The sequence below is a fragment of the Zonotrichia leucophrys genome, chromosome 27 (assembly GCF_028769735.1).
Source record: "Zonotrichia leucophrys gambelii isolate GWCS_2022_RI chromosome 27, RI_Zleu_2.0, whole genome shotgun sequence".
Lineage (NCBI taxonomy): Eukaryota > Metazoa > Chordata > Aves > Passeriformes > Passerellidae > Zonotrichia > Zonotrichia leucophrys.
In genome coordinates, this window is record NC_088196.1 from 4,572,785 (window position 1) to 4,591,792 (window position 19,008).

A 19,008-nucleotide genomic window follows, 5' to 3' on the forward strand; every position below is an offset into this window, starting at 1 on the left:
CCTCCCCACCCTCACAGGGAACAGTTTCTTCCTAATCTAAATTCTTCCTAATCTAAATCTACCTTCCTTCAGTTTGAGGCCATTCCCTCTTGTCCTGTCCCTCCATGCCCTTGTTTAAAGTCCTTCAGCTCTCTTGGAGTCCCTCTAGGTACTGATACAGGCAGCTTTTATACTGCTCCTGTTCCAGAGCTGCTTTTTGAAGAGTCACAATAGTCTGTCTCTGACTTGTCTGGCTTAAAAACATCACAGACTTTCTCTGGCTGGGAAGCCTCCAATTTTAGAATCATAAAATCACAGAATGATTTGGGTTTGAAGGGACCTTTAAAGGTCACGTAGTCCAATCCCCCTGCTCATGACATCTCCAGCCAGATCAGGCAGTTAGTATTCTATGATTACAAATCCATGCCAATGCATTCTTCTTCCCATACAGATTGTTTATCTCCTTGAACCATGGTGTAAATATTTCATGCAGGTCAAAAGCCCCTCAGGACCCAAGATTGCTCTGCCTCCTCTGGTCCCATCCAATTCCCATCACTGCACACTGGCAGGTTTGCAGGTAGAGATGACAACATTTTAAAATCACTCAGCTTGCAGTGAGTGAGTAAGACAAGACTAAAAATACAGAGTTAGGTACCTGAAGGTATCTTTAAGGATGTAGGTCACTGTATCTCAGTGAAGCTGTAGTTAAATCTGTTTACTGGAAATGCTGTGCTCTTGCCCTATCAGAAGAGCAGAAATGTCACTGGGATTGGCATGTTGAGCAGTGTCACTTGTCAGAGCTAAATAAACAATGTGTAGTGAAAGGCAGGGCCTGTTTCTGTATTTTACCTGCAGCTCTGCAGTGCACCAGCTGTGAGTGTGTGTCCCCAGTTTCCTCAGGATGATGGGGGACATTAAAGATAGGGCTGTGCTAAACTCCTTCTGGACTAAAAACTGGATTTCTCACATGGGGTGGTGCCTTGCACCCTTTGTCCACAGATGATGAAGGTCCTTGGTCCCACCTAACACATTGTTTTAGTTTGCTCTGGTGTGTCCCTGGAGTTTAAAGCTAAATTATTCCTCAGTGTTAGTTATTAGGATGGAAACCTTCAGAATCAGTAATTAATTAGGCTTGATTTCCTAAAGAGATCACAAGTCTAGCCATAGAAGATCATTATTCTGCAAGATCCTTGTGGATCCCTTCCAATTCAGGATATTCTATGATTCATCTCTGATTTTGTGATAAATTTCTTTGTCATTTCTTTTTCCACATGCTGAAAAAAAAATCTGTTATGCTTATTAAATCTATGCTGATTAATACGTGCTGATCAGGTGGTCTGACTCTGCTATGGCAGTTGTGCAATCAGCTAATTAAACTGGCTTCAATGCAGCCTCATACTTCTAACTCCTCTCTCAGAAAATTAATACAGGTGACAGTGGTGTTATGCTTAGAATCAAGAAAGTGCCTCATTCTAACACATTCAGGGTTTAATTATGGAGGCAGCAGTCGTTCTCCTCTGTTGTTTGCCATTAAATGGGTCATTGTTTGCATGATTATTTCCAGTCAAGCTCAGGGATGCACTGCAGCAATCCAGTCAGGAGAATCCTCTGCCAGCACAGACTGCACTTCAGAGTGGTGTTGTTCTTAAAATAATCAATAATTAGACATCACCAAGTGCTGCATGTTATGGTGCCATTCAAAAACCCTCTGTATGAGTACTTTGAAATGAAAATAAAAATAGTTTGGGAATGTTATCCACAAAAGCCAGGTGGATGAGCTTCTGTAGCAATGTGCTGGTAAAGCCAATTTCTGCTTTACCAGGCAAAAGAAGCAGCTAAAATGCACTAGAACACAGTTAAACTTGCCAGAGATGATTCCAGCATAATTTATTATTTGCTTGCGAGCCTTTTCCAGGTCCTTGTGCTGCTCCTGCTCCTCTCCCCCTGATTAAATTAATGGGCTTCAGATGGCTGTATTAGCTGGGGCTCCTCGTTTATTTATGTTAGAAAATAGGCCTGTAATTCAGAAAAATTGGCTGTCTGTGCTGAAGAAGGACTTGGAACCAAATTAACCAGTGATTGTTCATAACAAGGGAAGGTCTGCTGGCAGAAGTGGAGAGCAGGAGAGCTCTGCACTCAAATCCACCAAACCTGAAGGCAGAGCCTGCCAGAGGGCCCAGTTCACTCCATTATTGTCATTATTTAGAAGTCAATGAAATTACAGTGGGGAAGATGAATAAGACAAACTCAAGGCTTTTTCTTAGTGGTCATTTTCTGCTTCCAAAAGAAGTTTTTTAGAAGCCTCTGGCCTGGAAATCCCTGAATTCCCAACCAGAGTATTTGTGGGGGAAGTATTTTTAACCTAGAAAACAGCAGCTGCCTAGTTTTTAATAATGTCAGTGCTTGTCCTACCCTCTTTCCTTGGGCAGATGTGGATGCCAACCGGGAGCTGCCCTTGGCACAGCCGCCCTCTGCCCACGCATCCATCGCCAGCGGGAGCTGCCCGGGGACGCCCGAGATGCGGCGGCGCCAGGAGGAGGCCATGAGGAGATTGGCCTCACAGGTACGGCATCTGTTTGGGGCTGGGGGTTCTGGGGAAAAGGGCCATGAGGAGATTGGCCTCACAGGTACGGCACCTGCTTGGGGCTGGGGGCTCCTGGGGGCTCCTGGGGAAAAGGGCTATGAGGAGATTGGCCTCACAGGTATGGCACCTGCTTGGGGCTGGGGGCTCCTGGGGAAAAGGGCCATGAGGAGATTGGCCTCACAGGTACGGCACCTGTTTGGGGCTGGGGGCTCCTGGGGAAAAGGGCCATGAGGAGATTGGCCTCACAGGTATGGCATGCTTGAGGCTGGGGGCTCCTGGGGAAAAGGGCCATGAGGAGATTGGCCTCACAGGTATGGCACCTGCTTGGGGCTGGGGCTCTGGGGAAAAGGGCTGTGAGGAGATTGGCCTCACAGGTATGGCACCTGCTGGGGCTGGGGGCTCCTGGGGAAAAGGGCCATGAGGAGATTGGCCTCACAGGTATGGCATCTGTTTGGGGCTGGGGGCTCCTGGGGAAAAGGGCCGTGAGGAGATTGGCCTCACAGGTATGGCATCTGTTTGGGGCTGGGGGCTCCTGGGGGCTCCTGGGGAAAAGGGAAGCCATGCAGAGATTGGCCTCACAGGTACGGCACTGCCTGCTGGGGCTGGGGGTGCTGGGGAAAAGGGCCGTGAGGAGATTGGCCTCACAGGTATGGCATCTGTTTGGGGCTGGGGGCTGCTGGGGAATAGAGCTATGGGGAGATTGGCCTCACAGGTATGGCACCTGCTTGGGGCTGGGGGCTCCTGGGGGCTCCTGGGGAAAAGGAAGCCATGCAGAGATTGGCCTCACAGGTATGGCACCTGCTTGGGGCTGGGGCTCCTGGGGGCTCTGGGGAATAGAGCTATGGGGAGATTGGCCTCACAGGTATGGCACCTGCTTGGGGCTGGGGGCTCCTGGGGCTCCTGGGGAATAGAGCTATGGAGAGATTGGCCTCACAGGTATGGCACCTGCTTGGGGCTGGGGGTTCTGGGGAAAAGGGCCGTGAGGAGATGGGCCTCACAGGTATGGCACTGCCTGCTGGGGCTGGGGGCTCCTGGGGAAAAGGGCCATGAGGAGATTGGCCTCACAGGTATGGCACCTGCTGGGGCTGGGGGCTCCTGGGGAAAAGGGCCGTGAGGAGATTGGCCTCACAGGTATGGCATCTGTTTGAGGCTGGGGGCTCCTGGGGGCTCCTTGGGAAAAGGGCCGTGAGGAGATTGGCCTCACAGGTATGGCATCTATTTGGGTCTGGGGGCTCCTAGGGAATAGAGCTATGGGGAGATTGGCCTCACAGGTATGGCACTGCCTGCTGGGGCTGGGGGTTCTGGGGAAAAGGGCCGTGAGGAGATTGGCCTCACAGGTATGGCACTGCCTGCTGGGGCTGGGGGCTCCTGGGGGCTCCTGGGGAAAAGGGCCGTGAGGAGATTGGCCTCACAGGTATGGCACCTGCTTGGGGCTGGGGGCTCTGGGGAAAAGGGCCATGAGGAGATTGGCCTCACAGGTATGGCACCTGCTTGGGGCTCCTGGGGAAAAGGGCCATGAGGAGATTGGCTTCACAGGTACAGCATCTGTTTGGGGCTGGGGGCTCTGGGGAGTAGAGCTGTGGAGAGATTGGCCTCACATGTATGGCACTGCCTGCTGGGGCTGGGGGCTCCTGGGGAAATGGGCCATGATGAGATTGGCTTCCTGCTCAGGGCTGGGGGCTCCTGGGGAAAGGGCCATGCAGAGATTGGCCTCACAGGTATGGCACTGCCTGCTGGGACTGGGGGCTCCTGGGGAAATGCTCTAGGGGCTCCTTGGGGAAAGGGCCATGCAGAGATTGGCCTCAGAGGTACGGCACTGCCCTACCTGGGGCTGGGGGCTCCTGGGGAAATGGGCAGCTTTAGTCCTTGGAATTTCTCAAGCCACTCCTTGGAACTTCTCCCTCTTGACGTCACTTAGAAAAATGCCTGCGTTCAAGTGCTCACTTGGGGAACCTCGAGGGAGAGAGACTTCTGGAAGAGGTTTTAGTACCCAGAAAAGTTATTTCTCTAAAATGAAACTCCCTCTAGATCAAATGCACTTCCCTGTTACTCTGAGGGTTTGTCTTTCACAGCCTACTTTCTCATTGCAAATGTTAGGATATGACACAATTATTGAAATAATTGTGTTTTTTCTGCAGCACTGAGAACAAAATTGCCCAGTGTTAGAGCAGTGTTTTGTTTGAAAAGGGCAGGTACTGTACTTGGGGAAGGCACAAGCTGAGTGTTAATGCTGTGTGTGCACTTGGGAATTTTTTGGAAAATTCTCCAAAGTAGACCATAGCCTTTGGAACAGTATACAAGTTACTGGCTGTTTTTGGCAGGAATGGTTTGTGTGGAACATATGGAACAGTGTCACTTATCTACATAAGATTTACAGCTTGAATTTTATTGTATTACTGAGATTTAACCCTAATTCTGTGGAGATGGGAAGGTGCCATTCTATTGCTTTGAAATCCAAGGAGTTTGCTCTTGCTCTTCTCCACCTTTTGGGAGGATGGGAGCAGGTAATGCTTTCCTGTCACCTGCTCCCACTTCAGAGAGGAAAACAGCAAGAAAAGTCTCTGTTTGAAGTTATTACCAGGACGTGTTTTGTTTGGCTTTTTGTGCCAGATACTGTCTTGTCCTGTCTGCTTTCCTGCTGCACTCAGATAGCCAGGCAGGTAGCGTGTGCAGCATAAATAAATACTAAGGTTTGATACTCTCCTCTTCCACACGGAGTTCTTGAAAGGAATGCAATGCCCAGGTCTGGTTTTGTTCAGGCTGCATTAGTCATTGTATTCCTTGCAAATCTGAAGCTCTGCAGACTACCAGAAAGGGCAGTAAAGTGTGCTATCTCTGCTTAAAATACCTCATCTATCACTTCCCCTGAGTGCTTAAGTCATCCTGCTGGGTATGTAATTGATAAATGGATGCTGGTTTAGCTTGTTTCCTCTTGGAAAGGTAAAGAATATGGCTCTTTCAAACACTGTGTCACATCCACGGCATAGATTGCTCACTGAAGATTTTTTTGCGTCTCTGATCACTGGAGAAAGAGCTAAAAACAATCCTTGCAGCCAAAATTAATGTAAAAATAGGTTGTTGTACCTTGGCTGCAGACTCTTTAGGAAGGGTTTTAAGGTCCTTTGGTCTGTCTGGATGGAAAAGTGTTTCTTGGATGTGTGTGTTTTATAGTTGTGTTTACACTGAAGTCAGAACTGAAGCACAGAAGAAAGTGTTGACAGTGATGGACAGCCACAATTGTCAGGGTTATTTTAGGAGCTGGATGAACCATATGTGAGGAGCTGGAGAAAGCTGTGTGCAGATGTTCCACCTCTGCCTGCACTGAGCAGAGCAGAATGTTCTCAGATTGGGCTGAGGTCCCTGTGCTGGAGAAATGCAGATCATTACAAAAGCAGATTAATAATATACAAACAGTCTTAGGTAATGGCTGGTACAGGCTCCAGAATGCTGGTGGGAAGCTCGTTGTCCTCTCACCCACTCCCCTTCCCTCTGAAAATGTCACTTATCCCAATATTCAGAAGTTGTGTATCTGTGATGACAGAAATGAAAGGTGAGCAAACAGTTGCTTTTCCTCCTCTGGATTACTCAGGGTTGTACTTTTATGCCTGGTTTTTATACAGTGAATTCTTGGGGGCAAAGTTTGCATTTAGCTCTTAATGTCAGAGATGAACAAATCATTAATTTTAGAACTAAGTAACTGCTGACTGGCAAGCAGGAGCTCGACTTGGTCCTGCCATGCTGACCTTTCCTTTTCCCTGAAGGTTTATCCTTTACTCACAGAGGATTTTTAATGGACTGGCTACCCAGTTTTAACTAACCCATTGAGCAGCTTTATTCTTTGGGTTTCTGGATGCTGTGTGGTAGCAGCACTTTAACAAATGGCCCTGAAACCCAGCTCAGCTACACTAATGGGTTGTACCCCGTGCAGAGCAGCTGGTGGAGGAGCTGCACATCCATTGCATTAGTTCATTTTTCTGATGCTGAGCACAGCTGGTGGCTCCAGAGGCTCTGCTCCCCATCCTCCCAGCCATATCCAAAGCATCACTAACATTGCTGCAGGCATATAAAAACAGAGTGCTCCTACCCTGCACAGAGGTGAAGGGATTCATTGCTGCTGAGCCTTGATGCCCTGGGCCACCAATGAGTTTCAGAAAGCATTTACCAGCATGCTCAGCTATGTAAAGGTAATGAACATTCCCAATAAACTGGGTCACACGTGCCACGTACTGGGTCACAGTCACATGCAGTGCTAATGGGCATTTCCATTTTCCCAGCCAGCATTGTGCCTGGCATGTGGCATAGTTGGCAGGTCAAAGTGCTACGCTGCATTTATTTGAAGCTGTTTTGTATGGGTCAAAAAAAAAAAAAAACCTTGTTGAAGGTTAAAATACAATGCTGAAGCTCTTTAAGAGTGGGGTGTTGCTGTGAGCTCAGGGGTCTGGGAGGTTGGTCCAAGGGGGATTGGCTGCTCTTGCACAGCACACTTCCAAAAGGAAGCCAAGACAAACCACAGAGGAGGTGTGATGGCAAATTCTGGCTCAGGTTGCATTTTCTAAAAACGTCATTCTGCCTTGTTTGAACCTGTTTGGGGTGAGTCCCGTCCACGCCAGCCCCTTGCCATCCTGGAGGCTCTTGCACTTCTCACATTCACCTGGTCTCATTCCCAAGGGTGGAACAGGACTGGGAACCTTGAAAAGTTTTACAGTGTGAGAAAACTGCTTCCCACCCAGCTCCATGTAAGTGAGGAGCCTGATTCTCAGCCCCATCTCCAGCACCAGGCTCCACTCACAGCGCTGGCTTTTGGCAGCCTCTCTGTGATTTCAGAGAAAATGTCACAGAGAATAAATAACATCAAGATGAAATTCTGGCTCAGGTTGCATTTTCTAAGAACGTCATTCTGCCTTTGATTTGGTTGGCTTCCCAGAATCTTCCTTTGCTTACTGCTTTAGCTTCAGATCCACCCATTAAGCATTATGTTTATCCTAGTGGTTATAAGGCTTAGTTGATACACCCATAAATCAAGCACAGAGAATCACAGAATGCTAAGGTTTGAAAAGACCTCTTAAGGTCATCAAGTCCAGCTGTAATGCATGAGAAGTGACTGAAATTAATTGGGTTGTAATTGCACGTGTGTCCCAAAATATGATGGTGATGATGATTATGGGTGACCCTTTTTCCATGACATGACTCTTCAGATTCCTGGAAGAAATTTATTGGCCTTTCATTAAAAGAGATTCTTTTTGTGTCTACACACAAATTGCATAGGAAATCAGAGTAATTTCTGTTAGTGGAACCTGATATCAAGGAATGGCAACTTGAATGCACAAGTTATAATCCCCAAATAAATAGGATTGATGAAAAGAAATCATTACCTCTGTAATTACTTAACACAGTGCTGTTCTCTAAGGGAATTCATTATATTTTAACTGTCTGGTAGGAAAAATTCTGTAAGGAATTTGGAGGTATCCATTAAAACTTAAATACATGTATTAGAGCTTGATGCTTGAAATAACAGCCCAGCTTTCTCATCGCTGCGTGTGTCACACCTCGTTTTGACTGGGAAAGGAAATTACTGCATTATATCCCATGGGTAATTTCATATTGAAAATCAAAAGCCAGTGCTGAACCAGCAGTGGGTGAGGACCCCACAGCCTGATGTGTTCATTCCTTGGTACCCTCCTTCTCTGCCCTGGCCACCCTGGAGCCTCCTGCAATCCAAGGGACAGGTTTTGCAGGTGGAGAGACAGAAAACCTTCATCATGTCCAAAGCCATGGGCACATTTCATCCCAGCTGCCCTGAGCTCCAGAGGAGCTTTTCCTTTTCACAGTGTTCTCAGCTATATTGTCCTTCCCAAGTTCAAAAATGCAATTTATTTTGCAACATTCTGTGCTACGGTGCTCCAGGGCAGTGGCGGTTTTGGTACAGAACTGCTCCCACCTGCCTTGCTGCGATATTTTTGGATACTCAGTGATATTTGAAAAGAAAACCCAGTCCAGAATGGGAGCTGGAGAAAAGCTTTGTGCCCTGGCAGAGGCTCATTCCAAATGGGCAGGCAGTGCCTGAGGCTGGAGGCAGCGAGGGAGCAGGAGAAGCTGGGCTGGAGTGGTGCCAGAGCAGCTTCCCAGGGGATTCACAAACAGACACAGATTTTTGAGGACCTTTTTTTATATTGCAAAAGAAAACAACAGAGTTGGCAGCATGGCCTGAGAAGATATCACTGGTTTTTTGCTTGTTTTAATAAGTGGGCAGAATGTAGCAGGGTTCTAGCAGGGTTTGCTGAGCTGGAAAAGTCAGAGGAAAGCTGGGAAAAGGATAACTTTTTTTTTCTTTTTTTTTTAAATTGAATTAATTTTTTTAATGAAGTGTGGGATCACAATGAGTAAAGCACAGTGAGCTGCCATCGCCCCCGCCTCAGGGGAATCTGTGCCCGCGGTGTTGCCTCACTGTGATGGACTCAGGGAGTGCTGTCTGTCCATTTCCACAGAGCTTGACATGTGAAAACAAAGCAAAGAGAGAATAAGTTCAAGAAAACAATCACAAGTTTTTATTGGCACCTAGTTCTTAAACAGAACTCAGCACAGAATAAGCTCAGCACAGCACTTCAGAGATGTCAGCCGCTGTCACTGTCTGTCTCTGCAAGCAGCTACGGCTTAATTTCATTTATTCATCAAGTGGGAGGTCCAGTCATTTTTCAGGATCAGTGCCTGTTTTTACCAACTGATTTGTCTGGATTCTTGTCATAGGTAGTTAACACTCATTGCTCTTAAAGACTTCACCTGTCAGACCAGCTCAAACTCACGAGAGCAAAAACCGCTGCTTTTCCAGCTTGTCCCCAGCGTGGCTCTGACGAAGACGCGGGATTTTTCATTCTTCTCTCTTTGCTAGGTCGTAGCTTACCACTACTGCCAGGCTGACAACGCCTACACCTGCCTGGTGCCCGAGTTTGTGCACAACGTGGCCGCGCTGCTGTGCCGCTCGCCGCAGTTCGTGGCCTACCGGGAGCAGCTGCTGCGCGAGCCGCACCTGCAGAGCCTGCTCAGCCTCCGCTCCTGCGTGCAGGACCCCATGGCCTCCTTCCGCAGGGGCGTCCTGGAGCCCCTGGAGAGCCTGCACAAAGGTACTGCTGCTCCTTGTCTCGTGTTGTGTCCGGTTTATCTCGGCTGTTTGAGGGGCCTGAAAAGGCCCGGGGTGGCCTTGGGGCAGCCCGCGTATCGAAGGACGAGAAGAGGCTTCAGTTCTTCTTTCGGTTTTTATGTTTATTAATTGTTTATCTAAAAGATGTTCTTTCAGCCGAACAAAGATCTGCTCAGCAGTCAGCCATGGGCACACTGTCTGCCCTCCCGGGCAGCCACGTATCTTTATACCCTTTGTTACGTATACAATATTTATCATTTTTCCCCAATACCATCTATTCTTATAACTCGGTGTACTCTCAGTAATAACCAATCCAAAGGTGCCACCGTGGCCAAAGAAGATGGAGGAGAGGAGGAAGAAGAAGGAGGGCAGGACACACCCCAATTCCTCCATCTTACTCCTCTAAACCCCCCTGTACATAAATCCTAAACCCTGTTTCTCACCCTCTAATTAGCTAATCTTTTCACCCTTCACCCCGGTGAGGCCCTCTTATCTTCATAAAGGTGTCGTCTCCCGTGTAGGGTCAAAGTCCTGCCACCAGACACTTCTGGCAACATTCCAGGGCTCCCGGGCCCCCCAAGGGTGGTCTCGGGGGCCCGGCATCCCAGGACTGAGATCTTGAGATCCGACAGTGTTGTGTTGGGAATTTAGCTGCTAGAAAATGGAAAAGTACAACATGGCTAATTCCAAGTCCTGCACCTGCATAGATAGCAGTGTCCTTGGGCCTAGCTGTGGTAGGATAACAAACAGTGAAAGAGAGATGAGAAAAGAGAGATGTAACCCCTAAGGAATGAGGAAGAGTTGATAGTATAGTTTAACCAATAGATTGCTTAGCTTACAGAATATTCATAAGCTTATTATTTACTGTATAAGTGTCTGATGCTCTCTTCAATAAACGGAATTTGCTTATCACTCATATTGAGTGTCTGAGTCTCCCCTCACCGACAAATGGCTCGACCCCGGCAAAGGTCTCATTCTGCGACAGTGTCCCAGCCTCCCGTGAGCCTGTTTTTATAAGAGTTTTTAAAATGATGCTAAATTGGGTTATGGGTGTTTGGATTGATCTGTCGGCATTGCTTCTGGAGCTGAAGGGAAGAGGTGGGAGCTGGTGAAGCTGGGAAGACTGAGAATCATGGAGTGGTTTGGGTTGGAAGGGACCTTAAAGCTCATCCCACTCCACCCCCAGCCATGGGCAGGGACACCTTCCACTGTCCCAGGCTGCTCCCAGCCCCATCCAGCCTGGCCTTGGGCACTTCCAAGGACCCAGAGGCAGCCACAGCTTCTCTGGGCACCTGTGCCAGGGCCTCCCCACCCTCACAGGAAGGAATTTTTTCCCAGTATCCCATTTGGCCTTCCCTTTTCATGCTTCTTTCACTTCCCAAACCTGTCCTTGCAGTTCTCAAGGTGAAAACAAGCAGCCAGTTCCATTCACAGCACTGCTAACAGGAAAAAGTTCTAATTTATTTGTGTAGGGGTGACTTTTTTTTCCCTTTCCCTGTCACTATTTAGTGGGTTTTGGAGAATCTGAAGCTTTCACCAAAGGACTGGTATCAAAAAGTCCATAGACACCATGTGTAAAGCTTCTGGGGGAGCTGGTGACAAGCCTTATTCTGATAACAGAGCTTTTTCTAATACAGCATTGATTTTGTCTTCTTTTCTTTCTCCCCTCTGCAAGTTATAAGTAATTCATTGTGACAGTCACTAAATATAAGATCTTTGCTCGTTGCCATGAAAACTGTCAGAGCATTGCAGAGTTCAAGACTGTTGTCCTGCAGAATCATGTTTATCGCTGTGCCTGTGCTGCATCTTGGCTGCAAAAATAGTTCAGTTAATTTTGTTACCACCCTACACACTACAGTGTAAGATCCAACATGAAGGAGATGCAGCTTCTGGCAGATTCAAAGCCCTGATGTTCAAATCAGCTCTTCAAAGCTGTGTCCAAGCTCTGAGCAGCAGCAGCTGGGTCCAGCCTGCCCTGTTCCACCAGGCACAAAGCATATGTAGAGCCAGCACAGCATGGCAGTGGCTGGTTTTCCTGGCATGGGGAAATGTCACTGTGGAAGGAGCATGGTTGCTTTTTCCTGTCATCACTCTTGGCAAAAAGGAAAAGAAAAAAGATACATTTAGGAACTGCTGCTCAAGAGGAAAATAATTCTTGGTTATTACAGTGGCTCCATGGGAGATGTTTCTGCTCTCGATTTCAGAGTGTTTTGGAGGATTCTTATTTTTCTTGTCAAGGAGGTTGACCCCCATCTGCCCTAAATTCTGACCTGTAGTACATGTGAATAGCATATGCCACCAATAGACTCAGATTTCACATTTTACACCTGGTTTTGAGTCTTATTAGACAAATTTACCATCAAGAAGATACCCCTTGAGCTTAAGATACAAGTCCAAAGGTATCTCTACCATTAGTTGTAAAGCCATACTCAGCTCTCAGTGTCTGACATAGAAAAAATGACTGCGTTGTCAGCATCACCTGGGTTACTGTATTCTCCAGCAGCAAAAAAAATCCTGTTTAAACAGTCCATGATTTACTTCTTGTAGTATTTTCAAGGCCAGGCTGGAACAGCAACAGGGTGTCCCTGTCCCCAGCTGGAGGGTGGAATGAGATGATCTGTAAAGGTCAATGTGCAATTAATGTATCATTAAAAAGGTGCTGCTGTTGTAGGTGTTTTCTTCTTTGGCAATATCTGCTCATGGTTTAAAACTCTGTAGTGACGTTGCAGTACATTATGGTTGTGTTTCTATAGCCTATCCAATAAATGCTTTTTCTCTTTCTCTCAGAGAGGAAGATCCCTGATGAAGATTTCATTATATTAATTGATGGTTTAAATGAGGCTGAATTTCACAAGCCAGATTATGGAGACACCATAGTATCGTTCCTGAGCAAAATGATTGGAAAATTCCCTTCCTGGCTGAAGCTGGTTGTGACAGTCAGGACAAGTCTACAGGTATGTTGAGACCCAAAACAGGGATAAACTGTGTCATTGTCATGATGGGACTTTGGTAAAGAAGATCTTATTGGATGTTCTGGATTTGCTCAAAACCTTTATTTCAGGTTATCCTTTTGGCTTTTTTATTCTTGGATTTACATCCCTGTCCTTAGGCTCACTCTACAGCTTTGGAAGGATCTAATCCATCATAGCTTATTCATGTAAATAAATGTTCATCAGCAAATAGCTCGGATCATTTTCTGAGACTGTTCACATGCCAGTAGGGCCTGACTCATGGAGCCATTAGGAAGGCTGCCAGACACCAGGCCCTGCCTTCCTAATGGCTCCATGTGGAAGGGCAAAGGAATTTGGATTTCATTCCTTCCAGTGTGACCCAGAGCATGATGATTTCAGCCTGATTAGGCCAAGATGCTGCTCAGCTCAAGATTGTTGTGGGCAGGTCAGCAGGGAGCTGAGTGGTTCCAGCCCCACCAGGGCAGCCAGCCCCCACATAGTCATTGTCCCTGGGAATGGCAGCTGCTCCCCAAGACCCAGGAGAGCACAGACTATTTGCTGTTGAGTGCTGGGGTCCACTTTTCGCTCAGTAATGGAGTAAATTAAATATCATTTGGAATAAATCTTTTTGTAATTGTAAACAAATTGGATCCCAGTGACTTGAATTCCTCATTTAATTAGGGTTTTTGCATCCGTGAAGTCTTCGCTGCCACTTGAGTTCGCACTGCGCTCTCCCTCTCTGTTTTGTTGGAGGGCTTCTGGCTTTCCTGGAGTTGGCCTTGTACAGATCTGTTGCATCACTTCTCCTCTCCTCACAGTGACTGAGAGCACGTGAGGCAGGCATTTCTGTGGAGAGGCCTTTGGTGATCTTTGGTTTGTGTTGAACCAGGGGGTTCAGCAGATGAGCATTCCCTGAGCACAGTGTCCTGCAGCAGACAGACACAGTTGCTTTGCACTGGACAATACTCACTATTGTCTGTCCTGATGTTTCTGTGCATTTGTGGATGTAGAATGCAGAAGGATGCTTCCAGGGAGGTCTCAGCTTCAGCAAGTTTCTTGTGGCCTCAGATCTGTCATCTGGATGTCCTGGACAGCAGAAGGGATGGGAGATCAATCTGTGGTTGGGAGGGATGGGAATGACAAGGGCGCTGCTCTGTGTGAATTTATCAACCCTTTTCATGGATGTACTGTTAGAAAGTGTCCCTTGCTTTTATATCAGTCATGTGTCACACAACCTGCTTGATTATAGATGGGAGTGTGAGGCCCCGAGGGCACAAACTGCTGTTTGTGTTCTTGCCCTGATGGAAGATCTTAAAGGACTCTCAGAGGTGCTGTTGTAATCAAAACTAAGTCTACTTAATGAATAGTAAACACTGCAGGCATGAGTATCTTTTTTTCTTTCTTTCTTTCTTTGTAGGAAATAATTAAGCTGTTGCCCTTCCACAGAATATTTTTGGATAGACTGGAGGAGAATGAAGCCATCGACCAGGACCTGCAGGCATACATCCTTCACCGGATCCACAGCAGCTCGGAGATCCAGAACAACATCTCGCTCAACGGCAAAATGGACAACACTACGTTTGGCAAACTCAGTTCTCACCTCAAGACCTTGAGCCAAGGCTCCTACCTGTACCTGAAACTTACTTTTGATCTCATAGAGAAAGGATACCTAGTTCTAAAAAGCTCCAGCTACAAAGTGGTGCCAGTGTCCCTGTCCGAAGTGTACCTGTTGCAGTGCAATATGAAGTTCCCAACACAGTCTTCCTTTGATCGGGTCATGCCTCTCTTGAACGTAGCAGTGGCTTCTCTGCACCCATTAACAGATGAACATATTTTTCAGGCCATTAATGCAGGTAACATTGAGGGCACTTTGGAGTGGGAGGACTTTCAGCAGAGGATGGAGAACCTTTCTATGTTTCTTATCAAACGTAGAGACATGACGCGAATGTTTGTTCATCCCTCTTTCCGAGAATGGCTTATTTGGAGAGAAGAAGGTGAAAAAACCAAGTTTCTTTGTGATCCAAGGTAAGCAAGTGCTCTGAGAAACCAGAGCTTACAGATGTGTTACTCTACACTGTTACCTGAATCATCTTATTTTATGAAGTTGCACATGGCTGCGGTTATTCTGTACACAGTTTGCTCTGTGTTCTGTCCTGATCACCTGAGGTCTTTATGTTGTTCATGGAAAGAAACAAGCACCCCTGGGCACACACCTGACTTGGCAAACCTAGCATTCATCTTTAGAATGAGATGAGCTGTGCCTCAGAAGGCCCCAGGCTGCCTAGCTCAGTTATCAGCAGGGGCAGGTTGCTCTGCCAGCTCAGTCCTGGAGAAGGGGCATCATCATCCCTTTCTCCAAAGGTATCAAAAGCACAGGAAGTAGAAGATAAGAAGTGGACAGATGAGTAGTGTGGATACATCTTTTTTAGTTGTGCTCCTCGTAGTTCTACTATAGGTTTTTTTGAAAACAAAATAAAGGGCAGAATTGTTCTGTAGTGGTTTTGCACTGTAAATGCATCTGTAATCTCTGTTCTGACAGCAGCTGAGTTCCTGGCTTAGCTCACAGGGAACAGAATTTAATCACAGTTAGATTTATATTCTCTAAGCCCAATGATCTTTATCAACAACATGACTTTTGTTTCTAGTGACAAGTGGAAACACGCCATCTGACTGTAATTCTCATCATTTACCCTCATAAGTTTTGCTCCATTTTTCTGCCCATTTAAAATTAGAATCATGGAGCTTCCTCCATCCCAGTCACTCCCACCTGGTGCTACTGGTTTTGTGTGGCCTGGCTGCAAGAGAGCTTGCTGTGAGCTGGGTGAGGGGACAGGGGATAATTACTCCTGGCAATTATCACTGATCACACAGCACCTGCCAGAATGATCCCTAACAAGAGCAGCTCAGAAAAATCACTGCTTTCCTAATCACTGCTTTCCTAATCACTGCTTTCCATCAGTACCATGGAAATAGAATCTAGGTGCAGGATGGTTCCCTGGTGGTGAGGGATGTATTATTGGGTGCTGTGGGTGGTGGCAGTGCCTGTGGCTGAGTAACCTGGGACTGAGGGTCCAGAAATTCTCTTCATCCTCACAGTGGTGGGAAATTTCACTCTTAGAGCACCAGATTCAGAAGGAAATTCAGATGCGCTGCATTTTAGATGTTTTTGCACTGAAACAAAGTGTGTAATCAGCATGAAGGCACAAATTAGATCGTGTTCACTCAACAGGTCACCAGAAAGATTTTGGCCCAACATTTGGGTTTGTTGCTGCCTTTCCCGAGCATCACAAACACATTGTGCTGCCCTCAAGAGATTTTCAGATATCACTTTCCATCTCATATGTGCCATCAATGTGAGGAAGTTAAAGGTGACTTTATGGGGACCACTGATGCTCTGTGCTATCCCCACAGAGCTGACCTGGCTTAGCTCCTTCCCACAGGCAAAAAGAAATTCCAATGCATCAACAGACTCTCTCTACCACGGGCATGAGCCCATACATACTGGAGAACTAATATATGTCTCTGATTTATAATGTGCACTAATTACATTGTGCTCTGATGGTAATTAATGAAACCACATACAATCCAGAGATTAATAGAGAGGGATCCCTGAGCTACAACACTCCACAAAATCCTCCTGTCCAGCTGATACTGATCTCAGAGCATGGGAAACCCTGAGCAGCAATTAAGCTAAGTCATGATTTTCCATTTTATTTCTTGGAAGAGAAGCAGAACTGGCCACTGACAGAGCTCACAGCAGTAGCCTGTGAAAATTTGTCTGCATCTGGTTTGTTCACAGCCAGATGGATTTATTTCTGCTCCCTTGGGCATTGAGAAGACAGGACAACTGCACAGAGCAGTCCTCAGGGTTGTCATACATGAAGCAGTTTGACCCTACGCTGTCAGTACGGTGACAGTAGGTGAAGAATAAGGTTGCTGAGGCTGATATTTTTCCCTGCAAGAGGAGCTTTGAAGTGAAATGTGGGTTTGTGAAGCTGCCTTTAATTGACTGACCCTGACAGTGTGTCCAGGTGTGAGACCATTATGAAGGAAATTGGGATAATGGGCCTCGTGTCCACTCATATCCCAGCACTGCAGCTGGGCTAATTTCCCTGATTTCATTAGTGAGAGCGAGTTCTCATGTTCTCAGAAGCCTGGAAAAGAGGGGAGGGGAGAGCAGGAACACCGTGTCCAGGAATTATCACATTTTTCTATGCTTTTAAGAAAAACAGCAGATCTCCACCCTCTGTGGTTCTGGTCAGCCTGTTGAGATGCTGACCCTCCTCTCTGAACCCTCATCGTGTGTTTGGTGTCCAAAGCAAAGGCTAATTGGCTCTGAAGGGGAGCAATCTCACTGCTGCTCTCCCCAGAGAGGAACCCCTCCATTTTTTAACACAGGGCTCCAGTGAGGCATTTGTCAGAGCACTTAACCAGCATTGCAGAAACGACCTCCCCAGCCTGTCAGGCCAGCACATCAACCACTTGATGTGCTTGCACAAGTGGCTTCCTTGACAAATAGCATAAAACATTTTAGGGAAAGACCCAATCCTTTGTGACTGGTGCTTGGAGAAAGTAGTTCTTACTACACGTTCCTCCTACACTTGTATTTCTAAACCTAAATTCTGCTCTAATGCAGTGCTTTTTTTCTGCCCAGACTTAATCAGAAATGTCTATGCAATTATTTTCCATGTTTTTACAACACTAATAAATGTTTTATCCCTTTGCTGCTGCTGAAAGGGCTGTGAGCAAGACAGAAATGAAGTGATTTTCCCTGGCAAGGCAGTAAGAGAGCTGTAGTCAGATATGGACCCCAGAAGTGAAATTACTTTATCCAGGTTTAAGTGTAAACATCTGAGTTACTTGTCTAGACTTGCTTTATAGTCTGAGGAGAGAAATTAGAGTGATTAATTCCATCCTGAGCTACAAGGCTGCAGTGGGTCAGATGAGGAGTGCCTGGGAAGCATCTCCTCCAGCTGAGTTATGAGGAATCTCAGGACGATGTTTCCAGTTCTGACAAGGCTGGATGAAGTGAATCTTTCCAGGCTGCTCCTCTACCCCTCACACAAGGTTTTGAAGCAGATTCACAGATTTTCTACCCTTGTTCAGGAAAGCTGAGTGGGATAAAGATACTCTCAGTGCTGTTGCTGTATGAGTATCCCAGTTTGGGCTTTTTGTCTCAGGGTGGCATTGGACCACCAGTGCTGGTGGTGGTGGCTGAGGGAAGAGGTTTGTGCTGCTTGAGGGTGTCCCAGCATCCATGGGCCCTCAGCAAAATGAAGCATTTTGGTGCAGCTTTGCTGTTCCTAGGGCACTGGGTTTTGAAGGATAAGCATTTTCTGAACCCACAGCAAGGCCATTTCCTCACCTCTTCCCTCCTCCTTGACATCCATCAACCAAATCTGTTTGTCAGACCCCGACTGAAGATACACTGCATGGATAAACATGCAGCAGCAACCCAGGCAGAAGGAAACAGCTCTCATCTAACACCCCAGTTGCCATGGTTTCTGCCAGAGCTGTCTTTCAGTACAATGCTCTGTAGGTATTTTACATTTTCCTTTTTCTCTCTTGGGATCGCATTGCAAGTGGAGACTTCTCCCGCACGAAATTAATGTTTTTATGTATTACCCAGCAAAATGATAGAGTGAAGGCTTTGGAGCAAAATTGGGGGTTTTGTTTTATTTTGATGGAATGCTGAATCTGATTGACAAATAACAGTCCTCAGTGTAAAGATAATTCATTTAGAAAGTTGGGAGAGAAAAGAAGTTGGTGAAAGTGATATTTCTAGCAATTCAGGAATAAACAAACAGCTTTAAATGGGGAGTTGGTTCTTGCATTACATGTCTTAGCTTCTTAAAAATTACCCCCAGATCAGTCCTCCATATGGCATCACTTGGGCATTATGGTGCATGGATTAATTGATTTTCTTTCTCTTTTTTATTACAAGACTCTCAAAAGCTCTTAAAACACACTCAGATTGATTGCTAGCTGAAATGATCAAGTGCTCACCAAAACCCAGTGTAGGTCTTAATTGTTTTCTCCACATCCATGAGGGATGGATTTTACTCAGCAAAGCAGAGGCATTGTTTGAATTCAAGGTGAAGCAGAATAATGGGTTTAGAATTTGTTTGAATTCCTTATATATTAGGCAGAAAATTAAAAATAATGCAGTGCCCACTAGTACCTTGTGATGGAATAAGGAGGTTTTCCAGATTGGAAAGGGGCTGCTGTCATCATTCAGCACTGCTTTACACTTGGAATTACCCCTCTTAATGTCTTTTGCATTGTTCCAGAGTGCCAGTTTTGCAGCTCTGCCGTGTTGTGGCTCACAGTGGGCTCTCTGAGTGCCCCCAGGTACAGGC

At 46.5% G+C, this 19,008-nt stretch overlaps 1 protein-coding gene across 12 annotated transcripts in view; it reads left to right on the plus strand.

Moving 5' to 3' along the window:
- Window positions 1-19,008, plus strand: part of TANC2 (tetratricopeptide repeat, ankyrin repeat and coiled-coil containing 2) — a 148,889-nt gene that overhangs the window by 96,837 nt on the left and 33,044 nt on the right. For all 12 annotated transcript variants that reach the window (XM_064733703.1, XM_064733709.1, XM_064733708.1 and 9 more), the window contains 4 exons: window positions 2,409-2,542; window positions 9,450-9,681; window positions 12,486-12,652; window positions 14,067-14,674. In XM_064733703.1, coding sequence (XP_064589773.1) covers window positions 2,409-2,542; window positions 9,450-9,681; window positions 12,486-12,652; window positions 14,067-14,674 — 1,141 coding nt within the window. The remainder of the gene's footprint in view (window positions 1-2,408; window positions 2,543-9,449; window positions 9,682-12,485; window positions 12,653-14,066; window positions 14,675-19,008) is intronic.